Source organism: Cenococcum geophilum (assembly GCF_001692895.1).
Source record: "Cenococcum geophilum 1.58 unplaced genomic scaffold K441scaffold_105, whole genome shotgun sequence".
Lineage (NCBI taxonomy): Eukaryota > Fungi > Ascomycota > Dothideomycetes > Gloniales > Gloniaceae > Cenococcum > Cenococcum geophilum.
In genome coordinates, this window is record NW_027137663.1 from 835 (window position 1) to 20,469 (window position 19,635).

Below are 19,635 nucleotides of genomic sequence, written 5' to 3' on the forward strand. Positions count from 1 at the left end.
GTAACAGTAGAACTAGTGCGTAAGAAACTTCTTCGCTAACTGCTAACTTACTATACTATCCTAGTCCTAATCTAGTTTATAAAGTTAATTTAATTCTTTATCTAACTCTCTAATGCCCTAGAGTTTTTTTAACTTAGGCTCTTATAGCTAATAGCTTATACCGTACTTAGAGTTATTATAAACTTAGTATACGTTATTATAATAAAACGCGAAACTCTTAATTAAACATTCTTTAGTTCCTCGTAGCATATTATTATCCCTTTATATATATATATCGCTAGGTAGTCTCGTTCCCTTTACTACGTAGTTATACTAACCACTCTTATAGTCTTTGGCGAAGTAACCTTATTTTCTGTAATTTATATAAGCTCCTTCTTTATACCACTTTTCTTGCTATAAAGTCTGCCTAAACATCTTCTATTATTAAGATCCCTAGTTCGGCCTCTACTTCTTAAACCTTTAATTACTTAATCCTTATCCTCTAGGTTTCTATAATTATCTATTTCTATACTCTTTAGTACCGCTTAGGTCCATTAGCTCTACGCTATACTATAGTTTAAATACCTATTACGTCTTCTTTATATACATTAGTCCCTACTATATTCTACTTATTTTTTCGCTTTAGTATAGCTAGTTATTAACTTTAATAGCTTATTTTATAAGCTCTCTTATATCGCTTAGGTTATCTATTAATATTATAGTTACTTAAACTTTAGCCTTTAGACCTTATCTATATTGTGCCATTAACGCCCCTTAGTTCTACGTAGTCTACACTACTAGTGTTTAAAACTACGTTGTATAGTCTATAGCCGATCCCTTTTACGTAAGCTAGTATAGCTTCCCTTTAGTCGTTACTATTAATTCTGGATCTCTATATATCTATATAAGTCTACTAGTAAACCCCTCCTAGCTTAAATATATATACTACGCCTCTAAGTTAGTGCTTGCTATTCTATTAGCTTATATCTCTATAAGATAGGGTTTAAACCACTCTAGTGCCTAACCCGTTAAGAATAACCCTATGTACACAACCTAATCTGCTACCTATTTTAACTTTATTCCTTTATATTAGATCTTTAATTTTATCTATATAAGGAATCCCTTTAGCTTATACTTTTCTCCTAAAAATCTTTTAATTAATAGCATTTTAATCTTTTCCCTCTTTATATCTTAAAGCTGTAGAAGTAGTACCTAATTATTAGTATTGTTTTGCTCTAAAACACTCCTAAGCTAGTTTATTATAACCACTGCTAAGTTGTTATTATATGTGCTAGTATCTCCTCTTAATCCCAAAGTAGTTGCTGCCGTAGATAGCGTCGTAGTTGCTTACTTAGGTGGTATATTACTTAACTTCCTTTACCGTAACCTTAGTAGTGAATATATAATAAAGCCTCGTAGGAAATACTATGGTAGACTTATTAATTGGCTAAGTATATAGGTTAAGGAATAGTTAATAATATAAAGATAACTAGTAGAGTAGGTTGCCTAATAGATTAACTCTAATTATATTCTAAGATTTACTATAAAGAAGAGAACTATCTAGGTAGGGACTATAGTCCTTTAAATATATAATACTGCGCCTAAGAAATATACTGAGTACGTTAGTACGTTGGTACGTTGGTACGTCGCGTTCCTATATTCCTACGTTTTTACGTTTTAAACCTATAACGTAACTAGCCACGTAACTCAACTACATTTCTATTGATATAGATCTTGTACAGCCTACTCGATATCCTACTTCCAAAAGGGTCGCAAAATGGGTCGCGAAAAAGCCACCGCCAGCCCCCGGACCACGAGGTCTTGATTATCTGGCAGAACGGTTGACCGCTTGCGTATGCAGCTTCCTGATTGGTGCGCACGGAGCACAGCTCTAAAGACGCGTTTATCAATGCAAGGGATAGGAAAGATTAATATTAGCAGCCTTATATAGATCGACTTAACTCCTTTAATTAAAGCTGTATAGACCTTCCGTACATAAACGGTTGATTATTACCAGCCTCGTATTTCTTATCACTAGCAACAACCCGGCGCCTCTGATTGGCTGCTCCTTATCGATAACTTACGGCCGCAACGTGCCGGGTTAGGGGATAAGTATTAGGGCACGTGAAGGATTGCAATGCGTCCCTGTCGCCATGCCTACTGTTTTGAGACTCAAGCGCGGCATTATATTCACAGAGCGATAGATGGAACATAATAATTATGGAATATTCCATGGACGGACGGAATATCAAGCATCGGGAGTGCATTTTGCCCGCCTTCAATTCGGCATGACACGAGGCCTTACATAAACCCGCTCTGCGCCTGAGGCCGAGACACCGATAGCTTCTGTCACTTCTAACACCACTCTGCACCATGTTGACATCATCGCAAGCCCTACCATTTAAACGCTCCTGCATCCACCGCAGTAACATCACAGAGTTATTAGTTGCAAGACAATCACCAAGTTGAAAACCATCTACCTATTATATAAGTGACTCGCCCAACGACAATCGATCGACCCTTAACTTCATTCAACCCCGCTTCACTTCAATTCCGCTAATCATGGTCAACTACACCGACGTCCTCAAAAACAACAACTCCCTTCAGCAACCCAACCTCACAGCCGTCTTCGTCGGCGGGACCAACGGTATCGGCCTAGGCGCCCTGCGCGCCTTCACCAAGCACGCCGAGTCCCCCACAATCTACATCATCGGGCGATCCCAGTCAAATCTTGACTCACTAACCACCTCGCTCTCCGCAACCAACAAATCCGCAAAGCTCATCCCGATCCAAGCACATGACCTAACCCTCGTGAAAGATGCCAGCAAAGCCGCCTCGCAAATCGCCGCCACGGCTCCGCAGATCGACCTACTAGTCATGAGCCCGGGCTACCTCTCGCTGCGGCGCGACGAGTCGCCCGAGGGCTTGGACCGCGTGCAGGCGGTCCGGTTCTACGCCCGCATGCGCTTCGTGCTGACGCTACTGCCGCTGCTGCGGAAAGCCCCCGCGCCCCGCGTCGTGTCCGTCCTCGCGGGCGGCATGGAGGGGAGGCTGTTTCCAGATGATCTGCTGCTGAGGGACCACTACAGCTTGCCGGCTGCTGGTGACGCCGCGAGCAGTATGATGACACTGTTTTTTGAGGAGCTGGCGAAGCGGCCTGGGAATGAGAGGGTGAGCTTCGTGCATATCCACCCTGGCATTGTTGGCGGGACGGGGTTGGGGATCAAGGATTTGGGGCCTTGGGCGACGCGGCTGCTTAATTGGACTATTGTGCCGCTTATGAGGCTGGTGGGCTACACCATGGAAGAGGCGGGTGAGAGGGTGGTGTTTGCGGCTACGAGTGACAGGTTCAAGAGAATTGCAGAAGGCGAGAATGATGAGAGTGATCAAGTGCAGAAGGGTAGTGATGGGAAGGTGGGTAGTGGCGTCTATCTGGTTCGGGGCGATTCACGTGCCGTGACGGAGGGAAAGGTGCTAAAGGCCCTGAAGGTGGAAGGAATGGGACAGAAGGTCTATCAACATACTTTAGACGAGTTGGAGAGGATTGAAAAACTATAGCGGAGGAGGTTCTTTCTCATTTCCATAACGAATCATGTCTTGCGGGCTTCCGGGAATTGCAAGCAGTTTTAGTTTTAATGGTTGTCTTTCAATTCTCTGAGAAATTATAGCCTGATAATAGGGACCTTTTGCACCAGAAAATAACTTAATATTGACGCTATTTGTGTGCACTGCCACGATCTATTTCTAATTAAGGAGTCACCTCCGTGGATCTTCGGATACCATATGGCCAAGATTAATATCGAGTCTAACGGCCGCTTGTAGTTAGTATCAGGTGAGTCGAGTTACCAAGCTTGTATATTATTCTACGCAGCGTACCTAGCAAGCATCGCTTACCTTTTTAGTTTGTTCGGTTGGCCGAGTGGCGTAAAGCTTGCCACCTTGCGGTTAGATCTTAATGATAAAGGCTCTTAATTTAATATTAGTGACTTTAAAGCTTTTAAAGCTCTTATACACTAATAATTACCGCATGCTCGTATATACCACTTATCCTTGTTTAAAGCTATGTATAATCGCGCGTATAAAGCCCTTACTCTTAAATTATAATTATATTGCCCCTAAAATCACACTATATCCCTATAAGTAGTAACATTAAAGGATATTAATAAGGAGAAAAAGGAGACGATAGGCGTTATAATATACCTACCTTAGTATTACCTTTTAAGGCTCTTCCTATTATAATAATATTTATTAAATTAGACAAGTTCTTAATATTTTTAAAGATTTAATTAATACTTTAAAGAGCAAATATTAGAAAGAGTATAATACAATATAGCGCTAAAAAAGTTAAGAATATAAAATCAGTTAATATAGTATTAATTTAACTTATTAAACTAGTAATAAAAGAAATGCTTTCTAAATACTTTAATACCTGATTATCCTTATTAGTTGTCAAATTTTTAAAGAAATTTTTTAAAGAAAAGAATATCTATATCTATAATAGATTTAATAAAAGTAATATAATAGTGTAAAGGGGTTTTCTTCCCTATATAATATATAAGCTTCTCCTAGATATAGAGTAGTCTATGTAGGCCGTATATAGAATCCGTATTAGACGTTAAGCAATAAATAATAATAATAATAATAATAATAATAATAATAATAATAACATTATATTAAACTTATACTCCGTACCACTCAATATATAAAACGACTCAGAAACCTCTATATCTATAACCGACCTACGCGCTACCCTAGCCGAATAAGTAAAGGGCCTTTAATAAGCTTTTATAGAAGCCTTTACTCTATAAAATGCCTAATATTATACGATAATTAGGTCTTTTGGGAGGGAAATTAAAGAGATACGTTATAATCTACCGTCTACTATACTATCGCCCCCGCTTATCCCTATTAGTATTAACTTAAAAATACTAAGTAGAAGAAATACGTCTAGGATTATCTCTTTAACCCTAAATTTGCCAACTATTACTTCTTTAACTAAGCTAACCAAACGCCTCCCCAACCCTCCTACCTATTCCTATAAGTAGCGATGCCGTTCCAGAGTCTTGACCCAATCCGAACGCACGGATTGACATCTCACATTATTAAAGGGACTTCACTGTCTCATGTTCTCTTGTTTGACGGGATCTTCTGTGAGGCGCTCACTGGCTACCAAAAGACACAGTGAAAGGCAATGATGGAGAAAACCCAAGCAGAGCAAACTGGCGACGTACCGTGTGACAACGATGATTCCCTTTGCCCTTCCAACGATTCATACCATTTTACTCACTGTCAAAGGAGCATTTAAGACAAGCAAAGGCGAGGTGGAGAACCGCACTTGACTCTTAATACTTATTACGGCCGCCAAGCTATGTAATCGGAGGTTTAACTGAGAAGATTCAGCGCACAAGATATACAACACGAGATCTACCACGCTGGATTCACGAGACCAAGTCCAACGCAAAACAATACCAACCAAGAATTCCAATCACATGGCTCCCCAGTGTCTGCCTGAATCCGGCTGGAGCGTCGCCCCTGCCTTGGCGCTCGGCATGCTCTTTATTGCGACTAGTCAGAAGGATTTCGTCATACGTTGCTTCTATAGAACTTTCAGCGGGCTCCTCAAGAACGAAGAGCTCCGCGATAGGGTTTTGAAGGCAGATGCGGAGGTTGACAGGCTTAGGGACCTCAATCAGGCTCTTCAGTGGGAGATTCAGCAACTCAACCGGAAGATAGACAACATCCGGAAGGCGGTGGCAATATTGGGCCATACAAGGGATGTGAATCGCGCACACCAACGGGATTCGCGGTCGGGATATGGCGCTGAGGAGGGAATTGATCCCATTGGGCCAAGATTAAGTGGTGTGCTGAACATTGTGGAAGGCATGGCGCTGTAGAACGAGATGTGGAACGTACCCGGCATAATCCGGAAATTTGAGATCGAGTTGCGATAATCAACATTTGAGAGGCGAGAGCGAATAAGGTTACCAAATGCGGTCTTGGAGGTGGGATCATGCTTGTAAGAATGGAGGATACCAACACGCGGAGCGACTTGCCAAAGATAACTGTTAGGATCACTTTTTAGAGCAGCGTCATAGGAAAATGGGCATCATGAACGAACTGCCGCAAACGGTAGCAAACTAGCACGTGAAGGAGGTGAGTCTGTCCACGCAAACATTGCTTCTTTCTCTTTGTTCATCCCACTAATTTCACACTGCCGAAGCGAAAATACCGATTTGACAGCACTAAAAGAGCCGCAGATGGGCGTTATGATGTGACACTTTGCATCTTTCAGGTGCCATGCCGTGCCGTTCTCATTTCTCCCATTCCAAAAGAACAATTGAGCACTGCATTTAGACGGCTGTCCACCCAAAATAGGCCCTTATCCAATTCTAACGGCATAATAAGCTGGCCGCACTAGAAATATGTAACTCTACCTCCAGAACCTCAGCAAATGATAATCCTTCATCCTCCGCCCACCATTCCTCCCTCCTTCAACCGCTTTACATATGACACGTCCCACTAGCACAACAACTCGGATCCTCAGCTGCACACCCACTCTCAGTGCAATGACACTGACAACTGCCATTCGCACAGCACGGCATGCTATCTGCCGAGCACCCGCTCTCGCCACAGTTGCAGTTGAAGTCGGCGGGAGTCGACGGAGTGGGAGTGGGAGCGGGTGCACTTGTCGGGTCAGGTCCCACGAGCGTCGTCAAAGGCACGCCGGGCGTAACGAGCAAGAGATCCGCGGGCGCGTTGTTGACTTCATCGATGCAAGGATCGACGGTGGTGCCATCATCGCCCGCATCACTGCAGCTGAGGTTCCCGCTGACATAGGTATCGTAGGCGTCCTCTGGAGCCACGCCGAGAGCTTCTCCCAACGCAACAGCATCATCAGTCAGGCTGATGGCGCCCGCGTTGTCCAGCGTCCCAACAGCGAAAGGATCCGAGGCGGGTTTCTCGCTCACAACAGGATAGTACGGGTAGGCCCCGATTCTCGACGTCACCCACATTGCTAGTGCGTACTGAGCAAGGTTGTCGGCTGTTACGAAGTGATTAGGATATGATAAGAACATGTTTGGTTGTAAATCCACATACCATTAGTAGCCACCCACCATCCCGTGTTTGTAGTCCATCGAGCCAGCGTTTTGGTATATTCAGCCCCATACGCACTCACTGTGACAAGCTTTTTAGCAACGGGAGAATAGATTTCGAATCTACGATCGTAAACATGGGGGATGCGGTATGCAACGCGATGTGCCATGCTATTGATGTGGAATAGCTCGTGTAGTGCGGCGTACCCTGAGAATGGGAGAAGCGTTAGTATTTGGCCCCGACTCTGGGAACCATTTCAACAACTGACCGCGGCATTGATAATTGATCATATGCAACTTCTCTCTGTCATTTGTCGACTTTCCCGATTTATTGATCCTAGCCTCGCAAGTGTCCATCGCGAAGAAACTTGGGCAAAAATTGATGGTGGCAACGGCAGTGCCGCCGTGACTGGTGGTGTACGCTGCCGCACGGTTATCCCATCTAAGAAGAACCAGCTTTCCACTGCCGTCTCTGGTATATCTTGGCTGGTAGCATCTACTACCACCTACCCACTTGTCAGAACTTTGCGTGCTTACATTCACATACGAACTTCTCGTCGACTCCTACCTACATTTATATTCATCTTCTGGCTTTGTGCCTTCGGGACAGCCTAGCTCCGGTCGCCGTAGGTAATCATCACAGCGAGCTTCTATGCTCCACGCTAGTCTCGTCCCATCGTGCTTCCATGTTTGGATGTTCTTGAGAATATCTACATGAAATGGTTAGTTGGAGCATCCGAATTGCAGGGCATCCATCCTTAGTCTCGAAAGGGTTCATATAACATACTCTGAATTTCCGTCTGGTATGCCTGGTTGTTGTCCTTGGAGCCGAGGAAATCTCCCGCGGCCTAGTCACGTTTAGATGTTGAACGCAAAAGAAATTATCAGGGAAGTCCATTCTTACGTCGCTGCTCCAGTCTACATCGCTAGTGACCGCGCTGCCGAGGGCCAGCACCTCATCCCACGCTTCTAAAATGGCCGACGACCAGTCTGGATGCTCTGGCGTGTTGCAGCCATCATATCCATAGAAGTAAAATGCGTCTGCACTAACGTCTTGTCTTGACGTCAGATTGGCTGGCGATTCCACAAGTTCGGTGGGATAAGCGCAAGTGCATGCAGCTAGGAAAAGGGTAATGACAGTAGCTGCCAAGGAACGGAAGTTTAATGCCATTTCTTTGGCTAGGTCTGCGCCCTAAGGATTGGAAGACGATGAAAGTATTGATCTTAGGTCAGCTGGGATTTATGGGCGTTTTATAGTAGTTGTTTTCCAACCCAGCGGCCCCAGATTCAGAGGAGATTTCAGTGTCAGTACCAACACATGAGTTGAATAGAAGGAGCGTGAACCATGATTCTCGGCCCCAAAGCCACGAGGCATGACCATGCCATCTATTTTGATCGTGGCGTGGTTGTTGGCTAAATCCTGTTTGTACGGCGTTGCTAGGTTCGAGGAAGAGTAAGCTAAACAGTGATCTTTTTAAACTGGGGTTAAAGTTGGAGTGGAGTGGACTGCTAGCCTTGATGGGCAAGCGTTCGTCCTGTTTAGGAATGAGCTAAACTACAAGTAATTTGGACTAGAGACCTCAGTCCAAAAAGATCACTGCTTCAACTCCAAAAGGGGGCCTGGCGCTGCCAGATCCGCCGGGCGCATTAGGGACCTTTCGCTGGGGATTGGCGCTGAAAGTTAACAAGCCACCTCCTGACGCACAGCCGTGTGTGTGGTCCGCAGGAGTTACTCAGCAACCCCATCAAAATGAGCGATTCTATAGGCAATGCATATAGAGGTATATCTATGGCCTTGGAAAGCTAATAGCGGAAAGGAAGAGGTAAAATACAGCTTTTTAATTGCGAATGGGTAAATATAACCGGTAGGACCTATCCCTTCGAACGGTGACGTCCATCTCTAAGTTGGTCCGTGTGGGAACACCAGAATTCCTAAGCACGAACGATTTGATTTGGTTAATTTAATTGGCCAGTTCTTATCGATAATAGATGGACACAAATCACCGTGCGAAGGGTTATCCTTTATACTTTAATAACTATACGTCTAAATATTATAATTTTTATACGATTGAAGTTATATTATTAAGCTCTATATTTCTATAATATAAAACTTTTTAATAAGGGCTATAGGTAGGAAGTTATAGAGATAAATATACTTTTATATCGTATTATCTATAAAAAATAGGGTAGGTACGTTAGAATATTATACTTGTTATAATCTAACTATAAGTAGCCGTTGGATACGATATTAATCTTAGCAATATCGAGTCCATCGGAGATGATTCCTTAATTAGGTCTGGGTCGTGGCTATGCACCCCAAAATAGCGTCAATATGCCGTTAAGTCGATGGCTAAAGGTCCCTATTGAAACGGTGTTCCTGGAAAAAGTGAAACGGCCCGCTAGGTTGAGAGGAGAATACAAGGGGGTAACACAACCGGGCAGACGCTCCTGCCAGCACCCGTGCGTATTATAGAGGATTTGTCACCCAAATTCGCCACCTATATTTATAAAGCTGCAGGGCCTCAAGATGCCAAAAGTAGTATATAGCCCTGCAAATAACCCCTGCGATAATAGAATTAGGAGTAATAAAACCAATATCGATACTCTGTCCCTCGTTCGTCAAAATCGAGGCCACTACCCCCCGTAACTCGTTGTATGCGTCGCCCAATCCATACAAGCCTCCAGGGACGCATCTTACCCATAGAGAATATCTTTAGATCTTCTCGTTATATCGATTTAGACGTTAGCGTTACTGCACGATCGTATCGTCCTTAAAGCTTCTATATTCAGCCGTCTATAAAGCCATTCAATAGTGCTCCGAGACACTAGAAAGCTAGAGAGCTTTAACGTCCCGACCCCAGTTCAATCTATTAGAGATGTAAGTTTTAATGTAAATCTCATTAGATGACTATTTATATAGATCTTATCATGGCTTCTCCCAACGACATCTCCAACACATTAGTAGACTATGGATGGCCACTAAATCTGTTGCAGCTCTTCTATGCCTTTACCAATACTGCTCTTACAATCACCCTTCCAACCATTATCCGCACAATCAAAACTACCAACCTTCAGCCCACTCAAGTACTGATTCGGCTTTGCAACCGGTGTCCATTTTCCGCTTCCGACGTCCCCCGTAATCAACTCACAATTTCTCATGCCATCAACCCTACCCCCCGGGAAAGCCGGCTGGTAGTAGTGGAAAGCATAGCACCCGCTGTCAGCCCCGCACTTCTCTCCACACTCATCCACATCCTTTACAGGGCCCAAATTCTTCTTCGAGGACGCAGGCACCTGGAACTGATTCGTGCAACTCATCTTGAACCGCTGCTTCTGGTCCTTACCAAAACTCCACACCTGGTTGTCGGACCCGGGCAGCGGACACAGCATGCCGGGGCCGAACGCCATCGCGTTACCGCCGTCGACCGGGATCGCGCCGATCTTCGGGTACCCGTTGTCCCAGATGTAGGGCGCGGCGTTCTTGCTGTAGATGAGCGAGCAGGCGCCGGTCAAGGGGTAGAATGTCAGCCCGTTGCAGTCGTAGCTGTTCTTGTGGCATTGCGCCTCGCACTCTTCGAGCGATTTGGCGGCTGGGAGCCAGAAGTAGGTTCCCCAGGGCGCGTTGTAACAGTAGAGCTTGTATTTGCGGTCGTTGATGGTGCGGACTTCGCCGTCGTATGCTGGGCATACTGGTTGTGCGCCGCAGGATGAAGAGCTGGGACTGAGGAAAGGCGTGGGCGGCTCGAAAGGCGTTTGCTGAGTTGGGTTGGATAAGCGGGCGTAGAGATCCTGGTTTGAGAGCGCTTCGATGACATTTGGGGAGTCAGGAGGATCGTTGAGGAGGCTGCAGGTCATATTAAATCTGATCCCTGGAGCGAGACATTAGCATTCTACTCACTATTTGAGCTTATCTCCGACTTCTCCGATGCTCGGTGTGGACGGCAGGGCATAAGTGGCCGTGAGCAGAAGGGAGACAACTTTAAGATGCATTTCTGCTGTTTTGGGCACTCCAAGTTTGGGTAGAAAAGTTAATAGCTTTGCAGGTAAATTTGAAAGCAAAATACTGATTAAGGACGGGCGGGAGATCATGGATATACATTTTAAAGCTCCGGGCGGATGGCACAGTTACATGGCCATGACAGAAAGCCTACAGATCTCATGTCAAAAAGAGAATGATCGTCATCAGGCGGGTCACTCAATCCCTACTTCCCCCATCGGAGAAGTCGATCGCTAGCTGAATTAGGATTTCGGCATGACCAATGGCTAAGGATGAAAGCTAATGGAGTGCTGTGGAGACTTATGGGGTGGTGTTCTGACTGGGCGATTTTGGCTAGTGGAAAAGAAGGGAACAAGTTGAACCGAGCCAGATCGCAACCTTGGGTCAAAGATCTTGGATTCTCTCAGGAACCGACACGATGATCCCTTCCCGCCCAGCGCAGATTCTATTCTGATTTGCCGAATGCTGAGTGAAGCGGGGTTCCAAGTGAGACGAACGCACTAAAGGGAGTGGTTGGTTGGGCGCAATGACCACCAAAGTGCATGCAACAAGACAAAAAAAGCCCTACAGGATGCGCTTGGACGCAACTACTGAGAAGGAAGTTTCAACCGATGCAGACGATAGTACAGCATGTTCATATACCCGGGGCCGATTCAACGGCGTTTCTTGAACCTCGTTCATTGCTGCTAGGACGCAAAACTGTTGGGTTTGGCGCAAGATTCACTCAACGTGTAGCTAGGCCTTAACCCGTTGATTTGGGTACTACGGTTATCGATAAGGGACCAGCCGATCAGAGAATCCGGTTCAATGCAAGTGCCCAATCAAATCCGGTAGCAAATTCTCTAAGGACCCCAACGATTAAGGGATAATCTCCCGTATCTTCAATGGTGAGATATCATTATCTTCTCAAGTCTTTCACCGTCATTGGTTTCGCGCATTCTTTCGTATTGCAGATCCGCCAATCAGAGATTGCTTGAATGGCGTCCAGCTGTTGAGAGCAAAGAGAAGAATTGATTCCACCCCAACATGCTTATTTGCTAACCGGTTCTTCACAGTTGAGATACAGTGCTCCGACGATGCCAGCAAATATGACGTACTCTAATACTGACTTCCCTTGTGGTCCTCCAGAGCCGACTGTCAGAGGTGCCGAGATGACTTGTCGAACGACGCGCTGATTGCGATCGTCGTTCTGTTTCCTATGTGGGTATAGATTAGGGGTGTCTCGGCTATTTCATTTGACTGTATATATTGAGGCTCAACAGCCTACATTAATTCGACAGAGTTCTCCTTCTTGACTGCTCCGTTCGACATGACTCCAGATGGAAAGTCTTCGGGCTCGATTCTATATACACGACCACACATCTCAGAGGGATAGTGATTGACCATACTCTGCTAGAACTGCAAAATGTCATGGGACTTAGGCGAGTCGAAGGTCTTAATGAACCCAGAAAATGCCAGTTTCAGGCGAAGCCCCAGAGAGTGGTTTCCTCTCCCAGGATTGAAAGGAAATCCAAAGGCTAAGAATCTTCTCGCAGCCTTGCTCTTGCCCAAGGAGAAAGCCATAGAGTATTCCGCATGTCTCCTCCATATGGTGCCTGAAGGACTTCTGCATTGCACCCATAATAGCAATGGAAGCAACCTCATGGTCGGCCTCTGTTGTCGCGGTGAAGTTCGGCATTATCCACTCTCGCAACTTAGGCGTGAGGAGGTTCTTTACTATCTCGTATATCATTGCCCTCACACCCTCTCCATAACAACCAGGCATTATTTCGACTGTCAACTGTTTCTGGCCTTCATGTGCCACGAGCAACTTTCCCAGGCCTTCAGCATTACTATTGATATATATACTGGGCTGAACCATGATAGCGAACCAGACATCTTAAGGGCGCATGTTAAGATGGCAATGTCCACAGTTCGCTCCAATTGCCCCGAGTAGGAATCCATTGCGAGACCCGTGAAAGGAGGTCGATGTTAAAGTGTAAAAAGGATGATCCGAGAATGTATTCGACGTCTGGGGAGCTACCAAAATCACCAGCAGCACAAGATGAGTGTCCGGGCAGTAGGATGAAACCTGTGATGAAGCGGGGTGATGTCCCCGTCAAACCTAGTCGTAATCACTACTGACACTCCAAGATGTGGACAGTGTCACGCCTTTCTGTAATTATCGCAGCGCCGTAACGTCAAGGACACCCGGAATTCTGCGGGGTAGCCTCTGAGGAGCTGTAGCGAATAAGAGCATTGCAGTGGGTCAGAAACGCAGTACTCGTACTTGCTGAAGTGGTAATGCTCCAGAACATATGGCAGCATGATAAATATGCAGTATCGCGCTCGGGAATGCGATGTCCAGGCCAATATACGGTCTTCAAAGAACAGCCTAAAGAGTAAACACTGAATCATAATTGAGGGGTTGCTTCACGTGCATAAATACGACCAGAAAAACAGGGATAATCTTAATTCGACGACACGATCCCCGCGTTCCTGCATCATCCCCACATTGTACAACGCCGATCACCAGTATGCCAAGCAAAGGAATTCAAGTTTACTCCTATATCTCCATAGACGGATATGAGATCGAATTCTCCGTGCCGAAGCAGATCGTGAGGCATACCTCCGCTGATAACTTTACCAGCAAGCATCTGGAGGTCGAGTCCCACAATATCCCCGGCATCGCGCACTTCACTGGCCGCTTTGAGTGGAAAGTCATTTACAATGGCGAAATCATTGCGAGTGCGTTTAACGACATTAACAGCTTTACGGGTAACATTGAAGGTGGCAACATGACCGCGACGCAAAGTTTCGTTCCCATTGTCACCGATGAAGTCGTCGTCACTTACTGCTTCTACGATGCTGGACATGGCGAATTCGGCCTCACAAACCGGGATCAGTGCTATGTGACAGTCTGCTCTACTTCCAACCGGTACTGGATGGGAAGCATCGCGCCGCCTGGCTCCCTTCAAGCCCAAAAGCCATTCTCTCGTTTCGTCATCGCCGCACCTCACGACAACGGCATGAATAGCATGAGGAGCTGTGATGCAATTCTAAGGGCTGCAGATCTAAATATGGTTTCACAGCTCCGCAAGCTGATCCCTAAGCTTCGATGGTTCTCCCATATTCCGGATGACTTCATTTTACAGCGTCTACCGGACATAGTGTACGGAATGGCAATTACACAAAAGAAGGAGGTCGCCGTCATGCTCACACTTGGCGCGCGCTACTTCGAGTTCCGGCCCGCCGAGCTGCTTCCCATGTTCCAACGAGTTTCGGAACTGCCGAACAAATTCTACTTCCAGCATGCTTGTATCCCTGGGATAGCATTCGACGACTTCCTGGACCAACAGGTGCAGTTCTTGGACCAAAATCCGACCGAGATAGTCACTATACATATCCGCTACGATAACATCATCAGTCAATGCAAGAAACCTACAAATGAGGAGATTGCGGATATGTTAACGGCGGCTTGCAGCAATGCACGAAACGCATATCTCACATGGGGTGACAGATCCTGCTTCAATCAGCCTATTGATGTGCTGCGCGGTAATGGCCAACGACTTATCTGCGTCATAGAGGCGGAGAAATATGACAGCTGGACGGCGGAAGCATATGCGACTCTCACTCCGGGTCCTATCCTTGCTCAATTTGAGTCCATGACCACAGAAGGCCAGGAGTCAACCGATCTCACCATCTTGCAATGCCAGGCGACGTCACAGAGTATCAAAGAAGTAATGATCTATAGCGTGTTGTCCGCAAATGCGGCAACGAGCTGTCTGACCAGTACAAAAGCGAGTAATGACATGGTCTTGCTTCCATGGATCAGAGAGAATGCCCTGGACAGATTGAGAGCGGAAAGGACAATTGTGATTATGAATGATTTTATTGATGGAGCGACGACAGATACGAGCATTCAACTAAGCGCGCAAAGGCTTGAAATGGATTGACATGGCAATATCTCTAAGATCTGACCCCGAGCCTGCCAATGGGGAAAGTTGCTTAAGCGCATGATTGCGATAGTGCATGAAACTATTAGTGCTGCAGTACATGGTATGATTTGAGAAGGAATCAGCTCATGGCACGGTTATAATTTTTTTTGTAAGGCTAGAAACCCGGACGCCGATTTGTCCATCGAAACGTACTGTTTTTCAATAAACCCAGATGCGAAATATAATCTTCTATTACAAAACACCTCTATTTGATCACCTTGCTAACTTCGAGATCTCTTGATATGATTTCCACTCGAGCATATGCATTGTGCTAGACTCGCCCACTTCACATTACTATCATTTTATCGCATGGTTTGAAACGAAACTTGGTCAATCCTGACCGGATCGTCCGAACACGACATTGGGCGGAGTACAGGTGTTCTAGCATAATTTGCAACACAGCAAATAAGCTTATGGGAGGGCTTCTCTACAGCCTGCACGAGCTTCGGTGTCCCCCCCCCATGCGCGCGCAACACCACACACCTAATTTCGCTACGTCTGCAGCTAAATTAGTATGTAGAGCTAGCAGGAAGGGGTGTAGTACGTGGCCAGGGCTTAAGCCACGGCCACGGCCCACCTCGAATTCGGAGCTCTGAGCTCGATTTTGAAGCTATTCTGGAGTCCCCTCCTTCACCAAAAGTCGTGATATCTGTTCTAGATCGTGGTGTTGTAAAGCTTCTTTCTCTTATCAATATATGCTCCAAACGCGGGCGTATACACGCTTACTGACGCCGGCTATGAAAAGGATTTTAATAAAGGCGTACCGCCAGTCACCTATATTTAGAGCCATATTAAGGAAAGCAACGGGGTAAAACACCAAGATCTACAGGCTGTATAGAAAATAAGCAATGCACAGAGTTTTAGCTCTATAACCTTAATTTAACAGGTTATAAGCCCGGGTTTACGCCTAACGAGCTAAATCTAATCGCTTTATTATTAACGATAATTACTATTACAATATTACCACACGGGCGTTAAAAAGTTATTAAATGTTTAACTAACTTATAACGCCAAAACCCTATAATAAGTGGCTATATGGCTGCTAACGACGGACTCTACGCTAAATATAATAAGAGGACCCCACTAAGAATAAGCCTAATATAGTCCGTAATAAACAGCGGCGCTAAAGGCTTAAAAGGACCTTTTATTTAGTGGATAACCTTACTATAGTAAAAACTCTTTAGTACGATACAGTTCGTACGGCCGAGCGTATCGTTATATTTAATATTTGTATGTTAAGTACACCAAAAGTCAAAATTATGTAATGATATCTTGTATCTGCATACGCGATTAATTAGCTACACTAAAATGTCGTGATTGAGTTTTGCTTGGTGTTGCGAATTCGTCGCCCTTGTATTCGACGATCGTGCCTTATAAGAGCTGTAATTAAGTCTCTATTACCGTCTTCCTGTTATTCCTTATAGAGACAAAGCTTTTATAAGGCTTGCAAGGCCTTATTAACCTTGATTTAAGGTTATATAAAGTCGTCCTTGTCTATTTCTGTATCACGATTAGGCACCGCGTAGAGCTCTGATATATGCTTAATAAGATCTTAGCTAAGTCCTCTACCTCCTTACCCGGAAGCTTAATAAAATTGCGAATATTTGTAACGTTATAAACTCTTCCTACTATACGTAACTATTCTACTATTTACTGTATCTTATCTAAAACGGGAGGATCTATATAATTATAAGGGCGACTCTATAGGCCCTCTCTTATACTAAAGGTAGATTTAATAAAGCAACTTTTAATTGCTTATGGTGTCACCTCCTTCTAAGCGGCAATTGCCTATTAAATTGCCTAAAGGACGTGCATCTGCTTAATTGGATCTCGGTTCTTTAATAAATGTTTTACCATAAACTGCAGCTAATATCGTTAGTAGAGAGCTTTAAAGTTTGCAATTATTTCTTAATTAAGTGGCTAGTAAACAGACGTATAATTAGGAAAAAGGAACTTAACTTTTTATATTCTTTAAGGATCTGTTTTAAGAGTTGTTTAAATAGCTGCTTAATAGGCGTTAAAGCCGTCAATTAATAGAAGAACTTTTTTGTTTTACATCCTCTTATTAAACTAAATAAGCCACCTAAGCATAATTATGGTCGTTATCCAGGCCTTCTTATTATACCTCTATTAGGTTTTTAATAAGTTAATATTAATTTAAGCTTAAGTAAAGCAATATGGCTGCATTAATGTACTAATAATTTAGAGAGGGATCTTATTAGAGCTATCTATATTAGAGCAGTTAGTAAGAGAGAGTTTTACCTTCTACTTCTTAGTTCTTAATTATAGCTTAGTAGCTAATATAGTATCTAGTATAGCCTTCTAAAATAGCCTGGTTTTATCTATATTATAAACGCCCTTTAAAGGGTAAGGCGCAATAATTGTATAAAGCTCTATTATACGATCTTTGGCGCCTTCCATATTAACTAACGCAGCTTTATAGTACTGCTTTCTCTTATAAATTCCATTACGAGATTTAAAGCCTTCTAACTAGCTAATTAACTACTTAGGCTCTAGTAGCTCTGCTAATATAGATGTATAATTCTATAATTAAGTCGCGGTAGCATAAATAAGACCGCCTATAATAGGAATGCGAGAGTTCTATAGGCGTTGGTGCTACTTAAAGAGAGCCTCCTCTAAGAGGCTGCTTAGCGTCTCTTCTGCGCTTATATATACCTTACCTATAATAGATTTTAACCAAATCTAGGTGGCTAAACTTGTCGCTAAGTATTTTAGAATTAAAGGTTAATTAAACTTATAGTAGAAGGTGTCGGTAGCCTAAATTATAAGATGTTTTTGTATAAGGTAAGGGTGCTTATATTAGTGGCTACGGATCTTCTAGCGCTTATGGTTAGAAATACCGTAACAATAACGCCTTTTAGGATTTTAGCCTCTTGCTATATTAAAGAGGCAGAATTAAGTATAGAGAGTAAGATTAAAAGGCTATTTTAATGGAAGTTAATCGCTATATGTGAGCATTAATAGCTAAACTAGCGGTAAGGATGTACTAGATTAGCTCTATAAAATACTAGCTATACTAATTTTAGTAGAGAAAACTTAACGATATTGTTAACAGTTAGTATATTGTAACATTACATCAAAAATTTTAATTAAGGGGTCTAGATTGTAATATAGAGTATATTATTATAATCAAATATCGTACTAAAGAGTTTTTACTGTATTATTAAATAAAATAATAAAGTTTTAAAAATAAAGCCTTGTAATAACCATATTAGTAGTAGATTAAAAGAAGCTTATTAAAACTGCCTACTGGCTAAGGAATATATTAAGTTAAAACCTATACTATATAAAGACTCCTTATAAAGGGAACAAATCTAATAATAATATTTTTATAAGGCCTATAGACTACCTATTATAAACTACCTATAATATAAAGCCTTGTTAATATAAGCAATAAATATACCGCCTAAGCCTCTATGTAAAAGCTTGTTAGATAGGAAGACTGGGTAATATTTAGTATTAATATATAAAACTACCTCTAATCTAAAAACATTAAGTAGGTTCTTAATAACCTACTACAGCCCCTTTTTATACTTAAGTTAGTTAAAGAGAAATAGGTAGACTTAGGCTTTACTAGTAAATAGCTAAAAATTAAGCTAGCTAACTTAGTAAAAAACGGAAGAAATATAAGAAATAGCCAGCCTACGCAGCTGGTTTTATTAACTAGAACATTAGCAATATCTATAAGCCGTTTATATTAAATGTTAGATAAGCGCTTAAGAAATAAAAGGCCCTAAAAGAACGCTTTAAGGATCTTGATCCGGCAGCTGTTACTAATATTATAGCTACCTTCTTTACTAAATATGTTTAAAAAATTAAAAACGTAAAGAAGTTTATCTTCTATATTATATTAAACCTTAATTGCCTTATTAAAATTAACTAATATATTAACTACGAAATTCTTACCTAAGCGGCCCTTCTATACAAAGTTAGCTCTACTAACTACGTTTAGTTTAAAATAACTTAACAAATAAATTAGATATAGAAAAATACTAACCTATAAGCCTTAGGTAAGGAACTAATTGTCTTTAATAGCGAGCTTAATTAAGAAGCTTCTATTATATTAGTAGTATATTTAAACAATAGAACATCCATAAAGAGAAAGATTACACTGGTAGGAATGTATAAATACCCTAACTATATAAATATAACAGAACTACGCACTATAAAGAAGACTACTAGGAGAGAAACCCAGAAATATACTATAGAAAATTGGCAATAGAATCCATGTAAGGAAAAAGTAGAGGATAACTAGGCTATCTATTTAGCTTAATAAACACTTTAATTAAGTTAAATATAAAGTAAATCTATAACGCGAGCTTATAGCAGTGGCAGTATAAGCCTAACTAAGTAGGTATAACTTTATCTATAATACCGCCGCTACCGTCCACTGCTAATAAAATTATATACTTCTCTTTAACTACGTTAATAACGATACCTTATTAGATATAGTCAGTCCCTATAGAGCTTAATTAGTAGGTAAAGAATCTGTCTTTATATAAACTATACTACCTAATAAAAGCTATAGAAGTACGCTTACTCTATATAATATTCTTTACGTGCTATA

At 42.8% G+C, this 19,635-nt stretch overlaps 6 protein-coding genes across 6 annotated transcripts; 3 read left to right on the forward strand and 3 right to left on the reverse strand.

Moving 5' to 3' along the window:
- The first annotated feature begins 2,220 nt into the window (after window positions 1–2,220).
- On the forward strand, window positions 2,221–3,712 carry K441DRAFT_671620 (NAD(P)-binding protein). The gene has a single exon (XM_067650445.1). The coding sequence runs from the start codon at window positions 2,542–2,544 to the stop codon at window positions 3,535–3,537; it is 996 nt and encodes a 331-aa protein (XP_067496386.1). The 5' UTR covers window positions 2,221–2,541; the 3' UTR covers window positions 3,538–3,712.
- A 1,756-nt stretch (window positions 3,713–5,468) lies between these two features.
- Window positions 5,469–5,873, forward strand: K441DRAFT_682994 (uncharacterized protein; the record flags this gene model as incomplete). Its single annotated transcript, XM_067651648.1, has 1 exon — window positions 5,469–5,873. One exon carries the CDS (start codon window positions 5,469–5,471, stop codon window positions 5,871–5,873), a length of 405 nt encoding a protein of 134 aa, XP_067496387.1.
- Window positions 5,874–6,140: 267 nt separating this feature from the next.
- Window positions 6,141–8,547, reverse strand: K441DRAFT_701613 (uncharacterized protein). Its single transcript, XM_067653353.1, has 6 exons — window positions 7,978–8,547; window positions 7,861–7,921; window positions 7,646–7,783; window positions 7,343–7,579; window positions 7,078–7,281; window positions 6,141–7,021 (listed from the first exon to the last, which is right to left on the reverse strand). Exons 1-6 carry the CDS (start codon window positions 8,242–8,244, stop codon window positions 6,480–6,482), a joined length of 1,449 nt encoding a protein of 482 aa, XP_067496388.1. The 5' UTR covers window positions 8,245–8,547; the 3' UTR covers window positions 6,141–6,479.
- A 1,377-nt stretch (window positions 8,548–9,924) lies between these two features.
- Window positions 9,925–11,359, reverse strand: K441DRAFT_649437 (uncharacterized protein). Its single transcript, XM_067646944.1, has 2 exons — window positions 10,972–11,359; window positions 9,925–10,917 (listed from the first exon to the last, which is right to left on the reverse strand). Exons 1-2 carry the CDS (start codon window positions 11,160–11,162, stop codon window positions 10,053–10,055), a joined length of 1,056 nt encoding a protein of 351 aa, XP_067496389.1. The 5' UTR covers window positions 11,163–11,359; the 3' UTR covers window positions 9,925–10,052.
- A 1,146-nt stretch (window positions 11,360–12,505) lies between these two features.
- On the reverse strand, window positions 12,506–13,038 carry K441DRAFT_701615 (uncharacterized protein; the record flags this gene model as incomplete). The annotated part of the gene is made up of 1 exon (XM_067653354.1): window positions 12,506–13,038. Exon 1 carries the CDS (start codon window positions 12,929–12,931, stop codon window positions 12,506–12,508), a length of 426 nt encoding a protein of 141 aa, XP_067496390.1. The 5' UTR covers window positions 12,932–13,038.
- Window positions 13,039–13,563: 525 nt separating this feature from the next.
- K441DRAFT_671623 (PLC-like phosphodiesterase) lies at window positions 13,564–15,248 on the forward strand. Its single transcript, XM_067650446.1, has one exon. The coding sequence runs from the start codon at window positions 13,587–13,589 to the stop codon at window positions 15,003–15,005; it is 1,419 nt and encodes a 472-aa protein (XP_067496391.1). The 5' UTR covers window positions 13,564–13,586; the 3' UTR covers window positions 15,006–15,248.
- Window positions 15,249–19,635: the final 4,387 nt, after the last annotated feature.